The following is a 26,207-nucleotide window of genomic DNA, read 5'->3' as shown; positions in this document are numbered from 1 at the left end:
TTTTCCAAATTTTAATAGGAAAATAAATTCTCACCTAAATATAACTAAATCACATCACAACCTGTTATTTAAAAAATACTTTCTTAAATACTTTCTTAGTAGGGGAGTAATTCACAGAACATAAAAGTACGTCCTCTTTTATGACTTTTAAAATCATGTATTTCCTGTATATAAGGAGAATGCTTATAGCCCTTTAAACACTCAAGTATCTTGGTCCTTTCAACCTACTTAAAAACAAATTTCAGGTGAACAAAAACATTCAGAATAACAATTTGTTTTCATTAAATAGAAAACAAAATCAAAATTGCTTCCAGTTGACATGTGAGAGATACATAGGTATGCAGGGATAAAATGGAATGCTAGAATACTATTAACTAGAAGAACTAATTTATAAGTCAAATTTTTAAAACATGTAAATGTGAGTATCACATAAGCAAAAATGTTATTTGAATACATTTGTTAAAATGTCTGATTAATATACTACACTGTGGATAAGGGGCATTATTATAGATGTTAACATAATGCTGCATGAGGATCTTTTTGCAGACCAGTCTATCTTATGCAATTCACTTCCAAGTGATACTAAATTCAGCCAAACTCCTATCTCAGATGGGACATGATCAAGCTCACAGTTATTCTACAGAGTTATTCTAATTAAATTTAAGGGGGAAGATACTTTCATAATAATTGTAACAAATAGTCTTCAAATTTGTGAAGTTGTGCCGATAAAAACAATGCAAACAAGACCAACATTCTTCAGTACATAAATTTATGCAGAAAATAGTCTAATGATATAATAGCAAATTGCAAAGGAAAAATTTTAAGAAGGTATATGTCTATTGCCCAGAGTTGTGAGGCTGTAATTAAACTGAACGTTTAAACTGCTATCTGCAACATTTTATAACTTTTTAAGATATGATTAGGACTGGAGGCTGTTGGAGGAGAAGGGAAAGAATATCAGAGTTAGGTACTTAAAAATATATAAATTGATATATATTTTCCATGTATTCTGAAACTTTCAATAAACTTGAGGTTTTTATTGCTCACCTAAGACAACTGTCAACATTTCCTTTTGGCCTACAAAGAGTACATACATGGTGTCACTGTCTCAAACAGGTTATTTTCCCAGTATTTTTGATATTTGGTCAAACAGAACAAAAAAAGAAGATGACTTAAACTGGTCAATTCAACTTTTGCAATGTATAGAAGCTAAATTATAAAAATATAAAATCTAAATATATCTGGTATTACTAATACATTTTTAAGTTTTTCAATTACAAAGAATCTGAATCCAAGTCATTTTGCTTTACTAAGAAACCAGTGTCTAATGATGTCCAAAAAAGGTCATAAATATACAGTGTCTATAGAACAGGAATAGTACATTTACTTGTTGCAGGTATGATGGTAAATACTCATTTCTTTGCTCAAGAGTTAGAACTAATCCATACATCGTACTAGAGGTATATATTCCACTCTAAGACTGTACGCTCTTCTTCTGTACACACCTTAAAACTGTACACATAATTTTTACAAAAATGGATTTATAGTCTATTTTTTTCCAACACAATGCAGATAACATCAGGAAATTACATGTTTCAAAGAGATTGCCTTCAAAAGCAACACATTACTTTAATGACTTAAATCTCAAACATACACATTATTCTCAATAATGGTGTAACTGAAAGACTCATTTTACTATACAACCAAGCCATCCATTTCTGCATTATGAAGAGTTTACTACTGAATTTTAATTATATAGTTAAATATATTTGTTAGAAAAAAATAAATATACAAAAACCTGAAAAATTTGAAATTATTTCTCAACTGTAAAATTACAGCAATCCAGTTAAGATTTGGAAAATGGTTTACTTAATTTCACAGGAGGATTTCTGTACAAATTTAGTTACAAATGATCTAAAAAGCCCAAATGTATCACTTTCCATTGTTCTTCAATACAATTAAATGACGGCTAACATTTATCCCTATCAGAAATAAGAAATAAAATTATGTAATCTATTTTGCCAAGTTTCAATTAAAGACTTTATTTTTCTACATAAGGGTCATGCTGATACATATTTTCCCATCCTCACTTTTTAGAAATGTAGTATCTGAAAATTTTGGTTACATTTTTGTACCATACCAGTCCTCAGAAAATACTACATTCTTTAAACTTTTTAAAAAATGGACAATAATTTTTAAACAATAGAAATGGCATTTATGTTGGTTTTTAAGGTATAAAATAACTAACTGTACCATAAACAAATAAATAACTGCTTTCCTTTTCCATAGCAGTACATATAGCAATACATTCTCCTAAGTCATATAGTTATCATTTACAATAGACAACTTAATTTTACTAATGATGCAAAAAATAATAGAATACAAGGCACAATCATTAAATGGAATTTTTCTTTAGGGTGTATATTGACATACCAGCGTGATAAGGATACCATAAAAAGTGCAGAAAAAACACAATGTGCAATGAGACCACTGTATAAAACATGATTGCATAAAAAGTGATTTGGCCTATTTTAACCTTTAATAATTGAAAATAACCAATCTTCCCCTTAAAATTAAACTATAAAGTATGACATTTTAAAATTATTTTTATTCTACCACTATCTAAAAAATCCTGAAAAAAGAATTTATACCTGGGTAATAGTATATAAGTATGTGTTTGTATATATATTTAATTATACCCATTTATCAATATATACACATACACACACAGACACATTTCTTTGTAAGTCATTTTAGCCTATTAGATATGTCTAAAGTTTAGAAATGACATTAATCCAGATCAACAAGTAAACATCAAATCCCATACCTTTTTCCTGTATTTTCCTTGAATCCTTTAACCACTTAAACATCTTCTCTAAAACATCTCTGTCAAAGGACCCACCAGTGCATTATTTTCTACTATTAAGTACCAAAAAAAGATACATCTCAGCATAACTCTTTTTAATAACGTGCTCTTTAGAATAATATATAGCCTTTCCAATATTGAAAAGTGTATGCTGTCCTGACAGTCAAAAACAGGCTTTCCACTGCACTGATTCTCAGTCTTTGGCACAATAAACAGAGATTGAGTGATTGATATAAGAATCAAGGTCTGAAAAATTAGACAGTCAAATGTTTTCCAATGTGGATATGTTTCCTTTCATCAGTACATTTTCTCTTACGTTTGGCAGAAATGGAATACAGCAAAAGCCTTGTCTAGATTCTTTGTAGATGAACATTCTATAATTAAAATTAAACTTTTTAGGGCATCAAATGGTGGGAATTTTATATTTATCTTTAGAGGAAACACACTTCTTAATTTACTGCTACTCTGGTAACATCTGTCTTCCTAGGGGCACAACTTCTGCTTCAATAGAAATGTACCAGGCTTGGTCAAAAATAATTCATTTTAACATGAAATGCTCTATCACTAGGAATATTATGCTCCTTAAGAGTGTAGCAGAACTGTCTTTTCCAGAAATAAACTGGGAATTCATTATAGGTCCTCAATTTCTTTTGTTTCAAACAGTGAATGAAATGAATGTTGAAATGCATAACCTTTCTAAGGGCAATAAATAGCAAACATTTAAAATATATATGTATATATTTATATATATATATATTCATTTAAAGAAGTGAAGTGTCTTGTAAGTTTGTTTTTTTGCAAATCAAATCATAACATTCCCTAATCCACCATAGCAGCAAGGAAGCAGAAGCCTTAGTTCTACATATTCCTTAACTGTACCTGCTTTATGATTTTGAAGTAAAATATTTTGGTACAAGTTACCAACCAATTAAATTTGCTTTTGCTTTTTCAGTCAACTTTCGGACTCGTCCTCTACTAGAAGTTCCAAAAGTCAAAGAGGTGTCTTCGAACAACAGCTGCCTTTGCTCCTCTTCAGAATCATCCTCATTATAGAAAGCTGTCCTTCGACCTTGATTTCTAGTTCTCATGTGGGGTTCAGAGCCTTTAAGTTCCTCAAACTCTTCTTCCTCATCCATAGGATCATCTGTCTTTTTTCTGTTACTTCTCCTTAGCATTTTAACACTTGTAGGAACTATGAGATCTGAATCTAGTTTTTGTGTCTTCATCTTCCTTTTCGGTTTTCTGCCTCCACGACTTTTTTTCTGTAACAAATCCTCCTTAACAGTATTAGTTTCAGAAAGAAAACTGCATGTAGAAGAAGGAACAACTTCATCTCTGATTGAATGCACACTATTTTGCTCTGAATTTTCTGGCTTTGCATACGGTAGCTTTTTGGGTTTTCTACCCCTTTTCTTGTGTATAACTTCACCACTGCTGGTATTAACTTCTACCTTAGGCTTCCTTCCAGGTCCTCTCTTCACAAGTTTAGATGGCTGCCCTCCATGGCCATTTACTTGAATGCTTCCTGGTATAAGAGCATTGTTCTTACAATCTGCTAAAAAGGAACAACAGCACACTTAATATATGGAATTGCTTTTTTAATTTGACCCTCAAACTAGTCATTAAGGACACTACTATACTTAGGTAGCAACATAATTCTGATTTCTGTTTTTACTAAAATGAGAAAAAGAGCCAACAAAAGGCTAATAGTTTAATGATATTTTCTACTTAAAATTCAGAGGAGGAAAAGATCCTCAATGAAATATTAATGACCTCACAAGAGGGAAATGAAACTCAGAATAAATAACCTGTTAACACTGTAAATTATTACTGAGCTGGGATTAGCCAAGATTTCTTACTCCACTATTTCCTTTAACTACATGTTGTAATATAGAAGCATTGTTTCCATTGCACAAAATGACTCTATATAATTGTATGGAACTTAGCAACCACAAAGAACCTTGTTGTTCACCTCATTAAAAAGTTTTTTGTATTCCTACCTTTAAGCAGTTCAATTATGGAAATGATCTTAGTATAAAACCGATGACATTTTAACCTGGTAATCTGAATACATAAGCAGATCATCCCCTTCTACTTAGCTCTAATCACTTTTTCCTACTAGGGATGGAATAAAAAGGGACTATCAAGAGTGGAATGATTCATTCCCTTTTTGGATGTGATCATCACACCCTCTCTAGGATCACAGAAGAGTTTACATGTATTTCCTTATGTCCCCCAGAAGTAAAAAGAACCTCCTCTCCTATCACATAAGAGGTTTAAGAGTACATCTAGTGGAATAATTTACATCAGTTATTCTCCAAAAACTACCAATACCTTTGATATTCTTCATCTATCCTAACTACAAGAGTAGAAATAAGTTACTCTTGGTCATGAACTGTGCTCTCAAAATTGTTTAAAAAGGATGAAATAAACAACTAAACAGCACTTTTCTTCACAGGCTCTTTGAAATGGTCCTATATCCTTATGTAACTGAATCACAAACAAATGATTTATTATCATAAGCAGTACTAACTCCATGTATCAATCAAATCTATTATGTATGCCACCATTATAATTGAGGCAAACTTCTTGATAAAGGTCATTATGGTTTATAAAAAATATAAAATACTAGAGATGATGAACAGCCATTCTGTGTTTAAAAAAAAATGCTATTACCCCATCAGCTGAAGGAAAAAGATGATAAACATCTATTTCCACTAACTTTTTCCTTCAAAGTTCTGAGATTTTTTTTAGTTGTGACGGGTGATCTGCAATGCAATATTCTAGAGAAAATTCATAAAAAGATGAAAACAGCTTCTCAAGAGAATGTTTCTTCATAATGGTATTGTATTTTGTCATAGGTTTGAATTACCCTTCATAAATATAAAGAAAAAAAATCAAGTCACAAGAGGTCAGAGCCAGAAGCAGCGGGAAAAGGCAAAAAAGCCCTCATTTCCTGACCCCCAGAGTACAAATAACTTTCTTTAGTGGAATTCTGGCATAAAGAAGGAAAGGGGAGCAGGGAGAAGTGTGTGTGTGTGTGTGTGTGTGTGTGTGTGCACGCGCACGCGTGCGAGAGAAAAAATTAAGCATTTTCTAACATGATTACACTAAACCTATCTGAGGATTCTATATATCTTGTTTTACATTAAGACTACTGACAAGGAATCTAAATATCCAGTCCATGTACCCACTATAGAAATTCTATAGTGTGGCTTCAAGGACTCCATGAACTTCTTGAAATGGTCTAAGTTTTGTGTGAATACAAAGTTTTGCATTTTCTGGAGGAAAGAACTACAGGTTTCATCAACATTACAAAGCAATACATAAACTAAAAAGGTTAAGAACAAATGCAGCTCTCTTTATGTGGATCTGTGCTGTTCAAGAAGGTAGTTACTAACCATGTGGCTACTGAGCATTTGAAAATACAGCTATGCAACTGAGAAACTGAATTTTTAATTAAACTGAAATGTGACTACTGAAGCACTGTACATTTTGAAATACTGATCACATGTTGAAATAATATTTTGGATATAATGGAGTAAATAATTAAAATTGGTAACTTCCACCTGTTATTGCATGTAGTAGTTACTAGAAAACTTGAACCATGTGTATGTCATGGGTTATATTATATTTCTACTTGTCAGCACTGCCTCTTGATTCTAATAGGTAATTCAGGTATCAATAGTTATTACTGTATTGGTAACTCTTGCATATTTGTGATACTCAAAACTTATAAATCAAATTGGACCTCACTATCATAAAGCTAGAACCAATTCATTATACACATTTGATTTCTGTAGGGCACAAAGTGACAGAATCAAAGCCAATATATTATATAAAACTTTTAATTCAGTTCAGAAAGGAAGCAAATATAAAAATAAAAAAAACTCATATATACAAAATCATTTGCTTCTTTATCAATACATGTGTTGCCCAAGCAAGCACACTTGCTTCTTAATTCAAACACTTACTATACTAAGTATAGGTGATTAGAAAAAGTAATTAAACACAGAAGTTCAGATTCTACTGGACACAGACATATATAAAGAATATTCTACCACAAAAAGCAATGAATAGGGTATTCTGGGAACACAGATGAAATGCTTGAAAGAACCCAAGAAGAAGCTTCCTGGAATAGATGCAATTATGAAGTGAGACTTGAAAGGTAACAGGAAATCATTAAATTGGGAGGAAAGAAAGACATTCAAAAAAGGAAGAAAAGGACAATGAAAATTCAGGGACTTCCAAGTTATAGGATAGCTGGCACATAAAAAGGAGAAAGAAAGTAAAGAAAGCTGGAATGTTAGGCAGCAGCCAAGCAAAGAAGAGTCTTATATAATAGGTAAAAACATTAACTTCACGTATGATTTGAAAGCAGGGAAGGATTTCAAGTGGGTGCCATGTGTATGGGTGTACACACAACATGTGCTAGGGATAAATGATCAGAGAGATCACTTCCACACAATATGGAAGACAGACTGGTTAAGGAAGAGCTGAGAATCAAGACAGTGAGACCAGTTAGGAAACTAGGACAACACTCCAGGTGAGAAATTATGTAGGCCTGAATTAAGAACATAGAAGTGAGAGGAGGAATGGATTTTACAGATATTAAGGAACCAGAAATAACAAGAACTAATGACTGTGAAGTAGTTCTGGAAGAGGCCAAATGACTCCCTGATTTGAAGTTTGTGTAGGGGATAGGTCCCAACATCATTCATCAAAAAGAGAATGTTTCAGTAGAAAAATAAAATTTTGAGAGGATTCTGAGGAAAACATTGAAGGGGAAATTGTTTAGGCATACTCTGGAAGTCATGACACAAAATGCTTATTCTTGCGCTGCTTCCTCCCAACTAGCCGTCACTGTTTTAACATGTCACAGAATGTGTTCAGTTATGTTCACCATTTTTCAAATCTCACGTTTGAAGACCACATGTCTTTACAATGCAAATCTGCAGATGACAGAATCTGGAAGCTTAACTCTACAGGAATAAAAGTTGTATAAGATAATAGAGGTTTGGCTGTAGACAATCCTGATGAGTTACTATTTAATGAAGGGTAGTGTGCTGAATTTTGTGATGTAGGAACTTAAATTTTCTCGAAAAGTAAAGACTGTTACATTGGGTTAATTAAACCCAATTTAATTTAAACTTCTTGAATACACTTAAAAAAAAAAAGATTTTATTTATTTATTTGAAAGCGAGAGACAGAAAGAGAGAGAGATCATGAGCAGTGGGGAGTGGAAGAGGAAGCAGCAGACTCCCCACTGAGCAGGAAGCCCAATGCAAGACTCAATCCAGGACCCTGGCATCATGATTCGAGCCAAAGGTAGATGCTCAACCCACTGAGCCAGCCAGGTGCCCTTGAATACACTGTCTAAAATGTTGTAATAATCAAGTCAGAAACAATTCAATTCACATCACTAAAAGCCTTTGATTCTAGAATTTGTTATTTTTTTCTTTTTTTTTTTTTTAAAAGATTTTTTAATTTATCCATTTGACAGACAGAGATCACAAGTAGGCAGAGAGGCAGGCAGAGAGAGAGGAGGAAGCAGGCTCCCCGCTGAGCAGAGAGCCCGATGCGGGGCTCGATCCCAGGACTCTGAGCCGAAGGCAGAGGCTTCAACCCACTGAGCCACCCAGGCGCCCCTAGAATTTGTTATTTCCATATAACCAGTTTTTTATGGCTTTTAATTTAAAGTTTAATGACAATACAGTTTGCTTTGGGCACAAAGCTGCAAATCAAGAGATGTGAACTCTTTTCACACAAAAAAAGTGTGACTTTTTAAAATTTTATTTATTCATTTGACAGAGATCGTAAGTAGGCAGAGAGGCAGGCAGAGAAAGGAGGAAGCAGGCTCCCTGCTGAGCAGAGTCCGATGCGGGGCTTGATCCCAGGACCCTGGGATCATGACCCGAGCTGAAGGCAGAGGCATCAACCCACTGAGCCACCCAGGTGTCCCAGAATGTGTGACTTTTAAATGGGCAACCTAATAAGTGGATATAAGTGCTACCTCTGACAAAAAGCATCATTTTTAAGAAGTATCTACCATGTATCTTGGAAGATAATAACACCTTACCTTGCTCAATGACAGGTGAGGACTTTGTAAGAGTGGATGTTTTAGAGAGTACAGATGATTTCACTTTACGTTTGACTGGCTTTTCCTTTTCCATGTTTTCTTTCGCAGAACTATTTCTAGTGCCATGACTGATACTGGATTGACCAGGGCTTGAAAGAGTATTCAAGGTTTTGGAATGTTTCACAGAATTCTCTAGAACTAAAATACACACACAAACACAAACAAGATTAAAACCTAGGAGTTATTTAACCTAAAAACAAGCAAGAAGCTGGGATTACTTCTAATCTGAATTGCATGAATTAGCCAAAAGGATAAAACTTATGAGTTGCTTAATGCTTCCTTAAGAAATTAACTTTCAAACAGGAAAATACATAAATACATAAATAAATACAGGAATACATAAATAAACTCTTAACAGTTCAGACCTTCATGACACTGTCCAGTCACTTCAAGATCATGAAGGCAAGCCTTGGCAAATTGTTACCAAGTCTGGGTACCAGGATTTATATTCAGGCAGTCCACATCAGAGTTGCCATCTTTAAGCATTATTCTACACTGACACTCCTAAACCTCAATTTTTTCTTACTAAAAACAAAAACAAATAATAAAGACAGAAAAACTAACACTGTCTGTTGGAATTTACTAAAACCCAGTGTATCTCATTTGGCAAAATAAAAGCTTAAATTAAAAAAATACACATTCTTCAATTTGGAAACTATAACCGACTCTTACTTGTTTTCCCTGGCACTGCAGATGTATTAGCTTTTGAAATTAAAGTCTTTGCTGCTGAAGAAGTAGATGGTTGCTCAGTGGTAACTGGATCTATAACCAGTCGATTGCTTCTGGTTCGAACTACAGAACTGGATTCTGTTTTACCATTTATCTGAGTGGCATTATGCCGTGGTGGTATTGTTCGTGTAGGTGTAGAGAATGGAGAGGTAGAGATATCTGACTTTAGCTGGGGCTTTAACGTCCTTTTTTTCCTTTCAGGGCTGTAAATAAAATAATATCATTAGTTATTCTTATAGCTTCATGTACATGAATAAATAGTTTAATGCTGTTGGATTCAATATTTGTACTATTATGAAATATGTTAAAATATGAGATTTGTAGTGGATTTCATATGATTGTGAGCCTTTGAAAGTGAATATTTAGTGAAGGATTGCCATAAATGCTACAGTTATATGACAGAAAGCATGATGCCATCACTACCCTAAAAATGCTGTTTTACTGTACAGATTTAGCAGTTTGAATTTAAGCACTTACACTAGTATAGCTTTAGTTAAAAGATTAAAAATCCTCCACATCTTAGGAACTTGCATGTCAAATATATCATTCTGCAATATAGGGAATAGTAAAGGAAGTATTAAAAAAACACCGAGTTCTATCATTTAGATGACAAAGTTATAGATTAGTTGATGCTTTTTAAAATAAATCAAATACCTTGATGCTGCACTACTGGAAACAGAGCTGCTTCTATTTCTTTTCTTCCTCCTTTTGGTTATTGTATTTCTTTTGTGAAAACGAAGAGCAGATTTATAATCTGATAAAACTGAACTAATGTGTTCTTCAAAGAAAGCAGACAGGCGCAAACTCATGCTGTAAATCTGTAGTAAGAAAAAAACGTGTTTAAACATTCCTCAAAGGAATATGCTTGTTCAGTAAATATTAACATATAACTTGAGTATTTTTCTAGCAAAAAGTTTTAACAATTTAAACACTACTTTTTCCCAATCTCTTTGGATGAAGGGCAAAACTAAAGCATTTTTACAATTACTATTTTTATATATAGATTAGAAATATTCTAAGATTTTAGATCTTTTCTTTTTTTAAAGATTTTATTTTCAAGTAATCCCAACAACCATCACAGGGCTCAAATTTACAACCCCGAGACCAACAGTTACATGCTCTACCAATTGAGATAGCCAGGCACCTCTCAAGATTACAGATTCTTAAAGAAAAGCCCTAGTATCAATACACATGGCTCATGTAGACAAAATTCCTGTGAACTCTATCACACTGAAACTATCCCTGAGGTTCTGAACCTGTTTTCCATTGTTACTTTAGGATTAGCATCTATTCTTTTTCATTTAATTTCCTTATATCTTCCCTTTGTGATGTCTTGTCAGCCCAAAGAGAGATAAATGATACTTATAACTTAACTAATTTTTAGAAATCATTCACAAATATGCCTTTCTATTAATGCAAAAAACAGCTGGAAAAGTTAAGCCCACATAATCTTAATATATACCAGGACAATATGTATGTTATATGTGTTAAGAAAAGCATTCCTAAACATTAGTGACCTCACTTATTCTATAGAAGAAAAGAAAGATGTGAATCCTTCTTCCCCTAGGATACTATTAAGAACATAATAAAAATAAAATAGAAGGCCAATCTTGCTGTAAATTTTAATTAAAGCAACATTTAGTTACTTAGCCTACTTTTTACTGATTTCATTTAATATAAACATAAATAAAAACAATTTAATTATATACCCTTGATCTTTTGCTTGGTGTATAGGCCTTTGAATTGCTAAAAATAAGTCTGACATCTTTACATAATTCCATTGGTGACTCATAATTCCCAGCCTCTAAAGTTTCTCTAACAGTAGCAAAATCCATTGGAGTGTCAATGATGTCTCTGTAGTCCTAAGAGAAGAAAAACAGAAACAGAAAATATTACTACTCAGTACAGGGATTCACATACAATTCCTGTGGTAAGTACAAGTCCTGCAACTTTTAATAATACCTTATTTTCCTCATCAAGGCTCCTTTTTTCTTTCTTTTTTTTTTTTTTAAAGATTTTATTTATTTTATTTGACAGAGAGAAATCACAAGTAGATGGAGAGGCAGGCAGAGAGAGAGAGAGGGAAGCAGGCTCCCCGCCGAGCAGAGAGCCCGATGCGGGACTCGATCCCAGGACCCTGAGATCATAACCCGAGCCGAAGGCAGCAGCTTAACCTACTGAGCCACCCAGGCGCCCCAAGGCTCCTTTTTTCTAATAGTTTTTATTTTTTCATGCCCTTTCCTTTTTTTCTTATCATTAATGGTGCTATTTTCTTACATTATATATTTATCTATCTGGCATCCATTCATCATAGGGCTAATTACACTTATTATATATTCTTATTTTCTGTATTCCTGATGCTCTGATCTTTTGGGATCCTTACAGACCTGAGGACAGACTGTTCTTCCCACGGCCAACCAATTCTTTTCTTTTTTTTTTCCCCAACCAATTCTTAAAAGAGAGCAAAAAGCTGCACTGAGAACACATCTTTCATATGTAAACCAACGATCTCCTTATCTAATTCCAACACACCAAGCCAGTATTTCCTCTGCTTTGAATTTTCCTAAGGTTCAGTTACCAGACAACTAGAGACCACCCCTCTGCCCCAAAGCCCAAACTAGCCTGTCCTAAAGTGTTCATCCTGTCTTGACTCTCTCATAGAAATAGAGTGCAATAAAGGCTCTGGCTTAAGCATCCCCCTTACTCCTGTTTCCTGTCACTGGACCGAAACCTGCTGTTTCCTTTGTGGCTCTGGCATTCAGTGGCAACATCTCTGGGACCTGTACGCACAATAAATTTCCTTTTAAGCCCCATAATAATTTCCTCCTGTGGCAATGTTGACTGTACCCTATCTATACCGTATCTAACATGTACATTCTTAGAACAAATGGGTATTGCATTTTGTCAAATGATTTTTCAAATGCATTAATTGATATGATCATGTCATTTCTTTTAAGATGATGAATTACACTGACTCATTTTTGAATACGGAATGAATCTTACATCCCTGAATAAAAATCCCATTTTATGGATTTTCTCTATTGTTTTTCTGTTTTCAGTTTCATTCAATCTTCTTTTCGTATTTCCCATCTTCTGCTCATTGTAGGTTATTTTTATTTTTATTTTTCTAGGTTCTTGATGAGAGAGCATAGGTTACTGTTTTGAGACTTCTCTTCTGATGTACTATTTAGTGACATAAATTTCCCTGCATTGTTTTAGCCTCACCCCACAAATTTTGATGTTGTATTTTCATTTATTAGTTCAATGTGCTTTATTTTCCATAGGACTTCTTTGAGCTCAAAGATTATTTGGAGGCATATTTATTTAGTTATCAATTAAGTGATCAGAGATTTTCCTGTTACTTTTATTTTTGGTTTGATTTCACTATGGCTGGAAAACACACTATATGATTTCAATTACATTTGTCATTTTATTGTTTTCTATTTGTTTTGAAACTGTTTATTTTTTTCCCCAATCTTCCCGTGCGTTACTTGAACAGATTTCATTTGATTCATGCATTATGTTTATTACTGTAACTGTTATAATTTTTTTAAGTCGTTGCTCAGGTATTTACAATATATACAAAATTATTAAAATACACTGGTGTCACACTAAAAATTAAATTCCAAAATGGATTAAAGAACTAAATGTGAGACCTGAAACCATAAAAATCCTAGAAAAGAACATAGGCAGTAATCTCTTTGCTATCGGCCATAACAACTTTTTTCTAGATATGTATTCTGAGGCAAGGGAAACAAAAGCAAAAATAAACAATTGGGACTACATCAAAATAAAAAGCTTCTACACAGTGAAGTAAACAAGTGACAAAACTAAAGGCAACCTGTGGAATGGGAGAAGGTCTTTGCAAATAACATCCCATAAAGGGTTTATATCCAAAACATACAAAGAACTTAAAAAACTCAACATCCTCAAAACAAGTAATCTGATTAAAAATGGTAAGAAGGCATGGGAAGACATTTCTCTAAAGACATAGATGGCCAAGAGATACATGAAAAGATGCTCATCATCACTTACCATCAGGGAAATGCAAATCAAAACATTATTGTAATGAGGTATCACCTCACACTTGTCAGAATGGCAACAACACAATAAACAACAGGTGTTGGCAAGGATGTGGAGAAAAAGGGACATTCATACATTGTTGGTGGGAATGCAAAATGGTACAGCCACAGGAGAAAATAGTATGGAGGTTCCTCAAAAAATTAAAAATAGAACTACCCTATGATCTAACAATCTCATTACTGGGTATTTAACCAAAGAATACAAGAAAACTAATTCAAAAGGATACATGAACCTGTATGTTTATAGCAGCATTACTGAAGAATGGATAAAAAAGATGTGACTGACACACACACACACACAAAATGGACTATTACTCATCCATTAAAAAGAATGAAATCTTGCCATCTGCAAGGACACAAATGGAGCTAGGGAGTATAATGTTAAGCAAAATAAATCAGAGAAAGACAAATACTACAGGGTTTCACTCATGCGTAGAATTTCAGAAACAAAACAAGCAAGCAATGGGGAAAAAATGAGAGAAAGAGAGAGACTAAGTAAGAAACAGACTTTTAATTATAGAGAACTAATGGTTACTAAAAGGGACTAAAGACTGCACTTGTCATCATGAGCACAGGGTAATGTATGAAAGTGCTCAATCACTACACTGCACACCTGAAACTAACACCACAGTGTATGTTAACTGGAATGAAAATAAAAACTTAAGACAGTGAAATAGAAAAGAACATATCCAAAATGTAAATTGGGATTTCAGATTTTCCTGTGAAATGAAATCATATAAATGGCCTTAAAAAAAGTACGTATCTGAAACCTTGACTTTTTTTTTTTTAAAGATTTTATTTGTTTATTTGTCAGAGAGAGAGAGAGAGAGAGAATGAGAGAGAGTGCACAAGCAGGAGGAGTGGCAGGCAGAGGGAGAAGTGGGTTCCCTGAGGAGCAAGGAGCCCAATGGAGGACTTGATCTCAAGACCGTGGGATCATCACCTGAGACAAAGGCAGATGCTTAACCAACTGAGCCACCCAGGTGTCCCTGAAACCTTGACTCTCAAGATAGCTGTGTGTGGTGGGTGAGGGGGTAAGTTAAAGAAGTTATGAAATTGCTTTACGCAATGGTAACATCATCCGAGCAGTGTCTAACCTCTCTAACCTCTTAAGGGTAACTAACAACTTTGACACAAACTATAATTACTTGGATATTGAATATTACGACATATTGTCTTTACAAACTTCACAGATTTTAGGGAAATGTTAAATATATTTATGTAAAACATTTCATTTTTCTTGATTTGTATCATGGATTTCCATTAGTCAGTATAGTATATGGTAACCACTCAATACACTTCTGTTGAATAAATGAATGGGATAGAATATTTAGCATGCTAATTTGCATAAAAATTTAATTTTTAAAATCTTGCTTTAAATATTTGATTAAATTCAATACAAAAGCTGAAGTATGAAGAATATGACTGCTTTTAGTATTCTGCTAGAGTTAGGCTGGCAGTTAAGAGTTAATTCTGAAATATAAAAAGTGATAAATCCAGTTTTCTCCTTGATAACAGTAATAAAAAAAGTAAATAGTCTTGGGGCACCTGGGTGGCTCAGTTGGTTAAGCCTCTGCCTTTAGCTCAGGTCATGATCCCACAGTCCTGGGATTGAGCCCCGCACTGGGCTCTCTGCTCAGCGGGAGCCTGCTTCCCGCCTCTCTCTGCCTGCCTCTCTACTTGTGATCTTTGTCTGCCAAATTGATTAATAAAATCTTAAAAAAAAAAAAAGAAAAAAAAAAGTAAATAGTCCTAAGTCTTCACACAACCCTCCATCAAAGGGTACTGTAAGAAACAAGTGATCAAATTAGAATTTTTTCTTGTTTCTTCTACTTGGCTGGTGGAAGGAGAAGCTCTAAATATTGTTCTCATTATTTTAAATACTTACGAGAGACTACATTCTTATAAATTAATTACTCTCTTGGAATACTGCATATAGCTCTGGTGCATGAGATATACAAAATATGGGCTCTTGTTCTCACTTGGCCAACAAACAGCTACATATATTGGAGAGATGCTTAATGTGAGCCTCAGTTCAACATTAGTAAAATGGATACTGTACCAGTATTCAGAGTTGGATATATAAAGCCACTCGTATATACATTTGTGTATGTGTGTGTGTGTGTGTTACACACATACATATATATAGATATAGATATATATATCTATATATATATCTTAGGTATTTGTATTCTAGAATTTTCCCCAGAAAGGAAGAGGCAGATATAAGCTTTAATGTTTAGATTCTAGACACCTAAGTATAATTATGCAGTCATGGAAATAGGTCCCTTCCTTATTTTTTGTATGGTTGTTTTAACATTTTTCTTTTGTCCTCAGAGTTTTGCTTTTTGACTATTATTCCAGGAAAAGATTTTTTCATATATATATCCTAGTCAGGAGTCACGCTTTGTCAAATGTTTCTCCACCCTAGAAAATGTATACAGCCATTAATTCCTCAAATACTGCCCCTCTCCCATTCGGTCTACTCTCTCTCTCACTGAATTTTTTCATCTATCTACCATATCTCTCCTAATCTTTCCAAAAGCTTAATTTCAATGATTTTACATTTCATTTTCAGAAATTGTATTTAGTTTAAATTTTTAAAAATACCTGCCTCATTCCTTTTCCCACTCAAGTAAGGTCTTTTTTTGTCTTATGCTTCTAATCTCTCCATTTTATCTCTTAAACCAAAATAACAAATTCAAATTTAATTGGCAGCATTTCATTCTTCTTTCTCGGTGGTACATTAAAGTAAGCCATTGGTATTTTAGATTTGATGAAGTATACAGTATTTCAGAAATACTCTTAAACACTCTAAACCAATTCTTTGTGGAGTCTAAGTTTAAGGTTCTTTCTGTTTTAAATACCATACTACTTGACTTAGATGCTCCATATAACCAAATACATGACAACATGTATTTAATAATGAAGAAATAAATGATAATCATAAGAAATAACAACTTAAATGGCTAATTGTTATATGTGAGCTATATAACAAACTGACAGGTAATGAAATTATTTCCAAAAATACTTACTGGATATTCAAGGAGATCTACCGGTTGGCGGAAAGGCTCAGAATCTTCACACTGAAATATGAGATTTAATAATTCTTGACATTGTTTCTTCCATGCTTGAATATCATAAGATTGAGCTCTGTTACGTAATCTTCTTCTAGGCTGATGGTCCTAAAATGAAAATGTTCAAATATAATAATAAAGTAACATTTATACAGTAAAATTTGCATTTTTAATGCAGTCTCATATAATTAGGTAATATACAGTTAACTTAAATAATAGAAAATATCATTCACCTAGTTCTGAAAACCATGTATTTTGTGATAGAAACATATTTGAAGTAACACTTAATCTGTCTTTAAAAATACTGTAAGTTAAACAAAAGCACTTTTAATACATTTTAATTCACATAAAGCACTCCTGCTAAAACGAAAAGTATCTTACCTTTCTCTTTCGGGTAGAAGTTCCTGGCACATCAGCATCTTTCTCTTCTTCCTTTGAAGTAAGGATGTATCATATTCATTAAACATTCTAGACTTCATTTTAGTCTTTAGAGTTCATAGAGTATTATAGCTGTTTATATGCCAATTATTACCTTTAACTTTGGAAAACACACAATGTATGCTGAAACATTTTACAGATTCATTAGAAAGTCCCCCCGCACAATGTTTTAATAACTATAACAAGAAAATTCTGGACCACTTTTTTGAAACCACAGCATTAGCCAAAACTAATTTTCATAACAGCATTTATCTGAAAAATACTGTGTAAATTTCTTTTTATATATAAAAAAAGACCAACATAGTCTGAATGATGAAATATGAAATATGAAATACCTCAGAGTCAGACAAAACTTTCTTCTTCATTGAATTGTACAGTGGAATTAAGTTGTAACAAGTCTGATCCCTAAACAACAAGGCAGTGTTAGTATACAAGATTAGAATTGTAAGATTTTTTTCCCTTTAATTCTGTTAACAAAACCAGATTTTAAGATAAAGTTTGAAGCTAAAGGCTTTCTTCATTGGTTGACTTCAAAACTCTACACCCACCCACCTACCCCCGTCCCTCCACCCTACGTGGAGCTTCCAATTGGTCTGTTTCATTACATGAAACCCAATTCCCACCTCTACAGTCTTTGTTCAGATCATTGCTATATGGCAAACACCTTCTTCCATTCCTCAGCACACAAGGGAACGCTATTACATGTCCTGTCTTCTTCTTTTCATTCTTAAGTGTTTAGTCATTCCCTAAAATTTTGTTTTTTAGTCATCTTCCCTTGTCACTACAGCTTTTGCCCTTTAATCTTATGTATCTGTATAGTTCATTGTGTAAATGAATTCTAAGTTCCTATAATTTGCTCGGACTCTTCTGAGATTCCTACCATCATCTAAAATTTCACATGTCTAAACCTTATTTTCACTTCCCAGCCACTCTTCAGCTCCTCCTATTTTCTACAGCATTGCTATTCTTAAAGTAATACATGGGTTTTCACTATTCTTTCCCTTGCGCCTCCTTATTAACCCAATCACTGGCCAAGTTCTGTGATTCTACCTTCAAAATCTCTTGGCTTCTGCCTCTTTCTTATTTCCATAAATTAAACCCTCATCATCTCTTAGTTAGATGTAGCAACCAATCTGCTATTTATGCTTTTTGTCTCTTCTCTATGAGTTAAGATTAGAAATGTATTCAAGGATCTCCATGATCTGACTCAAATTCGTGATTTACTGCTGCTCTTGTACTCTTCTACTTCACCTGATTTAAATTACTGAATTCCCTTAGTAACCCTTTACTTTCCAACCTCATGCTACTCAACCCTACAATGGCTTTCCTTTCATCTAATTTCTCCTAAATCTCTCAATATCTACCTTGTCCATAACAACTTAACATACTTCTCCCCTGTACCTAAAACTCCACTATCAGAAGCTAGAAGTGATCATCATCTAAACTTTCACATAGACTCCCTTGTTAGTTTTTTCCTTAAAATTTCTTTAAAAATTTATCTATGAAATTATACTGGGGTAAATATACATTTCCCTCTCAAGTATCTCTCATATCACCTGATTATGTAAGAAATTTGGCAAAATAACTTAATTAAAAAACAGAATAATCAAAATTGCAAGATATACCTAGTATTTGAAAATTACTGTCAGTTAAAAGTGTATAAACATTTGTTATGTACCTCTAAGAAATGCCAGGGATTTTTAGATATATACAATATAAATGCTTTAAATACTAATCTAATAAGGTATTTCAAAATAACATTTGAAAGGAATACATTTTTATAGACTATTCCAAATATAAAAATAATTGTTTCATCTAAATTATTTCACTAAAGTGTGAATTTATATATCATGTGAGTTTATTAATTCCTGTCTCTGGAAAAAGAAACATACATATAACTCAAAATTATACACTCTGTATAATTAAAATATTACAAGCCATTATAATTAAGTTATATAAACAATCTTCCAAGGATAACTAATTCTTAATTACCAGTTTTAAGGGTGGAGGCACAAGGATAATAAAAATAGCTTCCAAACCATTTGGAAGGCAACAGGTTTCTTTAGAGAATTAAGGTAGAGTGTAGGATATAACATTTATTGTACTAATTTCCTTTGGTGTTTTCTTACATTGAAATTACCTATATTCCTTATCAAAAACAAACCCCTAACACCACAAAATGGCACCCTATGATTATTATGAGTAATGAGAATGAAGCTAGAGATGTCTTTTAAAGCACCTCAATAATCCCTGCATGTGAAAGAGACAGTTAACAGCAGGTGACTACTTAAACTTAAATTATAAAATACATTCTCTCTTTACTGGAAAAAATTATCCAATAAAAATAACCTTAATATGAACTCAAGAGTAGTACTTTATACAGAACAGGCGTCATTCCTCTGGTTTCAGTTTAGAAGGCTCAATTCATTCTTTGACTATATAAAATTCCCAAGGTAAAATATAAAAGTGTTGCTCCCTTAAATAGCTATAGTTATTATTCTTGGTTTAAGATCAATGAATGAGGAAGTAAACCTAAATTTTAAGAGGAATTTTGAAAGTTAAATTTAGTTTCTGGCTGGACTACTTAAATACTTTTTTACAAACTTGTCAGGGGCAATATAATGTTAAGATGAGAAATTCTTAGATGGAAGACACTCATTTACTGTGAAAATTAAACATGTACACCTCTAAAGTGGTTTCCTTAACTGTTAATTACAGATAGAGATATCTCCTACCTGTAATTATTATTTGGCTTAGAAGAACTATTTTAGGTAAAACATTACATGTTCTATACATGCTTACCCTCATTATTATTGTCCAAAGGTTAGATTTAGAGAAGGATCCATTTTTTAAATGTTAACAATAGAACACAACTGTAACACAACTTTCATGATGTTTAGACAGATGTTATATGCTTTCTATTTTGAATGGAACTAGTTTACAGCACAGCATGTGACATATATATAATTGCATTTTACATTTTTATATTTTACATCTTCAAATAATGACAATTAAGTATGAAAAAACAGCTCACTTTATGAAATGTAGAAGAAGATCAGTCACAAACTTAGCAGATTTCACAATAGGGCTTCCAGGCTCATTAAATGTCCGTGTATTATGCTCTATGTATCGAACTTCCCACATTAGGGAAGAAACTCGCCTTAAACAAACAAAACATAAGTCTTAACATCATTATATTTAAAAATATTTGTACATAATTTGAAACCAAGGCATTCTAACTTTTCAATTACCATCTTATCCAATTACAAGACTCAAAAATTTAAAATTTAAGAAAATATATAACCTCAACTGTGTTAGGGGAAATTAAAGAGAAGCAACATTGTGTATTTGCAAAGACAATGTCGCACCAGTTTAGACACACTAGATTACTGAGTGTCTTCTTTTCTTTCTGAATGTAAAGAAAAATCCAAAGATAACTTCTGGAGTATCATCCAATATGCAGTCCAGTTCTACTTAAAGTAACAAGGAAGAAAATATTCAGAAAATATTACTGATACTGATGTGTGAACAGAAATACAATTATATATAACTTAAATATATACAATTACGGATAGAAGCATACACACAAGGTTTACGTATTCTAAAACAGAACCACAGGCATCTTCAGGGTACTTTACAGAACTGTAAAATAAGGTTTTAGATTAATGCCAAGCAGGGCAAACTGATTAGTATAAGTTTAACAAGAGACAGAACCAGAAGTATCAGAGAGGAAACCATAAACTTCAAGAAATCTGAAGCCAGTGAGTAAGGGAGAAACAATAAAAAGCTGGAACAGTGAAAAAGCACATGAAGGCATAATTTTATTAAATAAGAACATAATTTTGGTCTATTAATTAGGTTCAAAAATAGGCAGTTTCTAATTTGTGGAAGGTCTGTGTTCTTAGATTTTTTTATATTGGCTACTAAGCTAAGCTAATGCCCAAAAAGCCTGTTAAAGCTGTAATGTACCCTGAAATAAAATACACCTTATTGGTTACCATGATGAGCAGTATTTCTATGAGTATATTTACAACAATAGTGGGAGATGTCAGAAGCTCATCTTTGTAGCTGTAGTCCAACAATTACTGTATAGTAACAACTCTATCTCCCTTGAATGTAAAGAAATGTATTCTCCCCTATCTTGTTCCATTTTCAAGCACTAAGTCCTATTACTAAGGCTTAGCAACTTAAGGGTCTAGGGAAAAGGAAGGATGTCGCTAAAAATTTCTTCTCCACTTCTAACATGTGGTATTGAAAAAGATTTAAAGAAGTGTACTATGAAGGTAAGATGGCTGGGAGGCACATACAGTAATTTCCTGCTCATCTCTATGCTTTTGACAAGTATTAATTTGCAAACCTAACCAAGATCAGAAAAATCTTTAGAAACTCAAATTTAACATCTTAGTTTTCTTTACCTAGTGATTCTCAATGATTCTGGGTAAGTGATTCTACGTCATATTTGGCAATGTTAAAAGACATTTTTCCTTTTTACAACTAAGAGCTGCTATTGCACCTCAGTAGTAGAGGCAAGGATAGCCCCTCACAATGAAGAATTTTCTATCCCTAATTATCAGGAATGCTTTTGTTGAGAAACCCTGCTTTAGTAAGTTAAGAAACAATAAACAGTGTTTTCAGTGCAGGAACACAAAGTACCAAATTAGAATCATAATTTAAGTAAAAAAATAACACCAAACGCACACTTTATATTAAAAATATAAATACAAAATACTGGGGCGCCTGGGTGGTTCAGTTGGTTAAATATCTACTGTTAGCTCAGGTCCTAATCCCAGGGTCCTGAGATCGAGCCCCAGGTCAGGCTCCCTGCCAAGTGGAGAGTCTGCTTCTCCCTCTCCCCCTGCTTGTGTGTTCTCTCTCTGTCAAATAAATAAAAATCTTAAAAAAAAAAAAGAAAAATACAAAATATAAATAAAAGTTTCCCTAAGTTAAAATAAATAATATAATGTAAAACAACTGCAGTAATACAAAATTGGCCACAGAAAGAACTTTTAAAAATGCAATTATTTAAATTAAAATGTTGTGGGTGCCCGGGTGGCTCAGATGGTTAAGCATCTGACTCTAGATTTCAGCTTAGGTCATGATCTCAGGGTTGTTAAGACAGAGCCCCAAGATTTTTTCCCCTCCCCACCCCCACCATTCCTGCTCTCTAATAAATAAGTAAATAAACCAATCAACCAACCAACAAAATGCTGTGAGTCTTCTAAGCAAAAGTTATGAAGACCAGAAGTATGACTTTTTTATGTGAAAGCTATAGGCTTAAATTCACTTTTCTGTAAAGACATTCCAGGCAATAAAACTACAATGCCTATCCAAGATTAGAACTCAATGTTTACTGAAATTGTTAACTAGACAATGCAAATTAATAGAAATTAGGTCTTTGTTAACTCCATTATTTCAAGCTAATCTACAACTATGAAAAATATCCTGAATTCTCAACTTCAAGTATTTATAAGCTAAATATAAACAAAATAAGAAAAAAATATGCAACTTTTTAATATTGTTCTATGAAAAAAATCCATGAAAAAATATTTCAATGTGATGTCTAAAAGAAAACGAGATACTCTGGCATGCTTTATAAATTATAGTATGAAGACAGCACCAACTCATATTAGCAACTAGAAAAAACTATCTATGAATCGTGTTCCAAATCTACAGACCAGCAGCATCAGCATCCCAGGGAACTTGTTAGAAATGTAGAACCTTCAGGTCCCACTAAAATTACTGAACCACAGACTGCATTAAAAAAAAAAAAAAATCCCCAGGTGATTTGTATGCACAGTAAAGTTTCAGAAACACTCAAGGATCATTTAGTTTTCTTTTGGTAGCAGCTACAGCAAATGGGTTCTAACCTGTAAAACCTGTTTTCCAGTCTTTGTTTAATTGTACTTAAATCCGTTGGATATGCCACTACAGTGCAATACATGGGATAGGCTTGTAGATCCACAGGGGCCACAAATGCTGAAGCAATATCTAGAATTAAAAAAAAAATACCTTATATGTTTATTTTTTTACTGTTTAAAATACTCCACAGACAATTCTGCTTGATTTAAGATAAATTCTGATCCACAAAACCACTACACTGCCATTGTCTTTTCATAGTAAATATAGTTTAGCTAGACTAATACAGTCTCACTGCTTATTATGTCTACACTTATACTGCAAAATTCTAGGTATATCTGTTATTCAGATTGCCTTGGAAGACAAGAAATGATAGACAATACATAAATCTGACCTATTAAGTACACATAAATTTCTGTACTAAAAACTTAGCCATTCCTGAATCTGTAGGTTTTTGACATTCTGTCAATAATATAATAACACATTCCATCCAAATGTAACCCGACTTTCTCAGAACTTATTGCCTTAATTCTGTGAAATATTATGCAAGCACTCAGAGAAGAAACAGATCCAGAAGTCTTTGACTCAATGTCATTGACCAAATGGTACACAGTAAACTGAACCTGGCAAAGAAGGGTTTTTATTTATTTAGGCTCATTCATATACAGTATAAAACAACCTTCTATGCTAAAATACTATTAAAATTACTATTAAAATTATTTAAGATATTTAGGATACTCTTTAAATAAAGTGCTGGCATATTAAAAAAAGACTTCCAATGAAAATATTATCCAATATGTCTCCAGTCTCTTCACCTCTAAATCATAATTTTTTCCTCTTTGAAGTCTGATTCCTTACTGACAGGGGGGTTGCTACAAACCACCACACTCGTTTAAAGTTGTTTTAAAAGCCCAGAATTCAGATAACAACAAGTTCTGTGGCACTGGTTTTTTTTTTTTTTTTTAATGAGACAAAGCAGTTCAATATTATCTTCCTTCCTGTTAGTTAAGGGGAGAACTGAACTGGTACAGCTATCCATATTTACCTTTCAATCCTCCTCTCCAAATTCATATCATGTCAGCTTACTTAGGTTGAAGGATTTCAAATCAAGTTCTGAAGGATCCAGACTTTTCACAGGTACCCCTGGCATTTCTGGGGGCTCTCACTCTAAAACTCAGCTACAGCAACCCCATTTTTAATTGTTCTAGATACCCAAAAACCTACGTAAGGTCTCATTTTAGAAAAAGAAAGAAATTCCACTTAAAAATGTTTGAAAGCCACTGACATGATATTGCAAAAAGAAATTTTATTGAATAAGATTTTTCCTTTCCTTTGCTTTCTGCCAGTTTTTTCTATATTCCTGTGTTACTATTATTATTTACCTAGTGTCATCAACTGGTTTATTCCTGCAACAATTCTTTCACATTCTTCATCCCTGGGATTGGAACCCCATTCTCCATCAAGAGGTTTATAGATCAACGATCTGCACTCAACATCAGTTAAAGGAACACTAGTACCTAGTTCTTCAGGAAATACAGCTGAAATACACAGAAAAGCAAATTTAGTGAAAATTTGTGATTTCTGCTATCATTCAGGTTACCTTTAGAAAGTAGAATTCACATTGTCAAAAAAATTAAAATGTAATTTTGTAAATATCTGGTTAGTATGTATTTTCATTAAAAAAAGTATGTTTCAAGGGTCAATAAAATTTATATTTTAAAACATTAATTTTATAAATAATTCTCTAGATGAGCACATAATTACTTCTCCAAAATTATACCTGACAATTTGCTCAACTATCAGTTTCAGGTAAAAGACAAAGTATTTCTATAAAATGATGCTTAACCTTGCAAGTTTTCTGAATCTTTTCATGATATAATCACCAAATTTATTTTAATGAAACATACACGCAAAACTGAACCAAAGTGGTGTTTTTCACAAGCACTTCAAAGTCTTAACTTTTTTTTAGTGTAGGAACAGAGAGAATTATCAATACTAACAGATGATTCATGTTTATTGCTTTTAAATTACGAAGGTATACTTTCTGCATACATTAGGAAGGGTGGTGACATAAAACCTACAAATCTGCTAAGTAACTTTCTCTGAACTAGATTTCATCAGAGAAACACTGGAAAATATGCTACTATTTGTATACAAAATTCTTCCTCCTCAAACAATGTAATTAAACCACAGGATGCACATGTATATGTATGCAGACAGAACAAAAACAACAAAAATCCCCCCTTCACAAACAGATATATTTAGGTAGGAAACAAATAGTGTATTAATGCCACTAATTCATTTCAAAAAATACCCCAAGCAATACAACACTGACTAGGTTCATTTCTCTCATACACAGTTGTCCAATGTGACAGCAACCTCAAACTTAAGAAAGAAAAGAAAAAAAGATAAGCTATGTAACATCATTATAAGTTGTTCAAGATATTTTATAGTTTCAGGATGGCAGGGTCGTTCAGTCAGTTAAGCATCTGCCTTTGGCTCAGGTCATGATCCCAAAGTCCTGGGATCGAGTCCCTCATCTGGCTCCTTGCTCAGCGGGAGCCTGCTTCTCCCTCTGCCTGCTGCTACCCCTGCTTGTGCGTGCTCTCTCTGACAAATAAAATCTTAAAGAAAAGATATTTAATAGTTTCAAAAAGCTCTAATTTAGCAGTGAGATGAAAAATATGTTATTGGTATTAAATTTTCAAAATGATAATTTCTAGAAACTATTCTTAGATAATATCAGCATGTCTTTTTTCTCATTTCTAAGGTTTTCCTGATTGGATTTAATTTTTCCAAGTTATCTTTTCTCTGATTTTTTAGAATATAATAACTAGTGAGCAACTCCATTATAAATGATAATTTCTATTATGTCACAAGATCTTTTTCCCTTTTGTTTTTTAAAGTCTTTATTCTTACCTGATGGGAAAAGTGATATATTGTAGGAAAAAAAAAATACACAGTAATGTCAAAGATAATTTGTGGAAGTCATTATAGTCCCATCCTTTATAAATAATCAT

The 26,207-nt window shown here is 33.1% G+C and overlaps 1 protein-coding gene across 3 annotated transcripts in view; it reads right to left on the bottom strand.

The window, feature by feature from the left end:
* Positions 1-1,005: 1,005 nt before the first annotated feature.
* The window catches only part of PHIP (pleckstrin homology domain interacting protein), a 127,585-nt gene continuing 102,383 nt past the window's right edge, over positions 1,006-26,207 (bottom strand). Inside the window, exons 30-40 of one of the 3 annotated variants that reach the window (XM_059177235.1) lie at positions 24,570-24,725; positions 23,199-23,319; positions 20,366-20,491; positions 17,667-17,736; positions 17,275-17,325; positions 16,852-17,001; positions 11,444-11,596; positions 10,389-10,552; positions 9,678-9,937; positions 8,946-9,143; positions 1,006-4,421 (exon numbers count right to left, since the gene is read on the bottom strand). In XM_059177235.1, the coding sequence (XP_059033218.1) occupies positions 3,784-4,421; positions 8,946-9,143; positions 9,678-9,937; positions 10,389-10,552; positions 11,444-11,596; positions 16,852-17,001; positions 17,275-17,325; positions 17,667-17,736; positions 20,366-20,491; positions 23,199-23,319; positions 24,570-24,725 (2,087 nt within the window). In that variant the 3' untranslated portion in view covers positions 1,006-3,783. Of the gene's footprint in view, positions 4,422-8,945; positions 9,144-9,677; positions 9,938-10,007; positions 10,283-10,388; positions 10,553-11,443; positions 11,597-16,851; positions 17,002-17,274; positions 17,326-17,666; positions 17,737-20,365; positions 20,492-23,198; positions 23,320-24,569; positions 24,726-26,207 lie in introns of those variants that run through there. The other 2 variants (XM_059177236.1, XM_059177237.1) reach the window with 2 other exon arrangements.

The sequence above is a fragment of the Mustela lutreola genome, chromosome 6 (genome assembly GCF_030435805.1).
Source record: "Mustela lutreola isolate mMusLut2 chromosome 6, mMusLut2.pri, whole genome shotgun sequence".
In the NCBI taxonomy this organism is placed as follows: Eukaryota; Metazoa; Chordata; class Mammalia; order Carnivora; family Mustelidae; genus Mustela; species Mustela lutreola.
The sequence above is the reverse complement of the archived record's forward strand: the minus strand, read 5'-3'. Positions and strand labels throughout refer to the sequence as shown.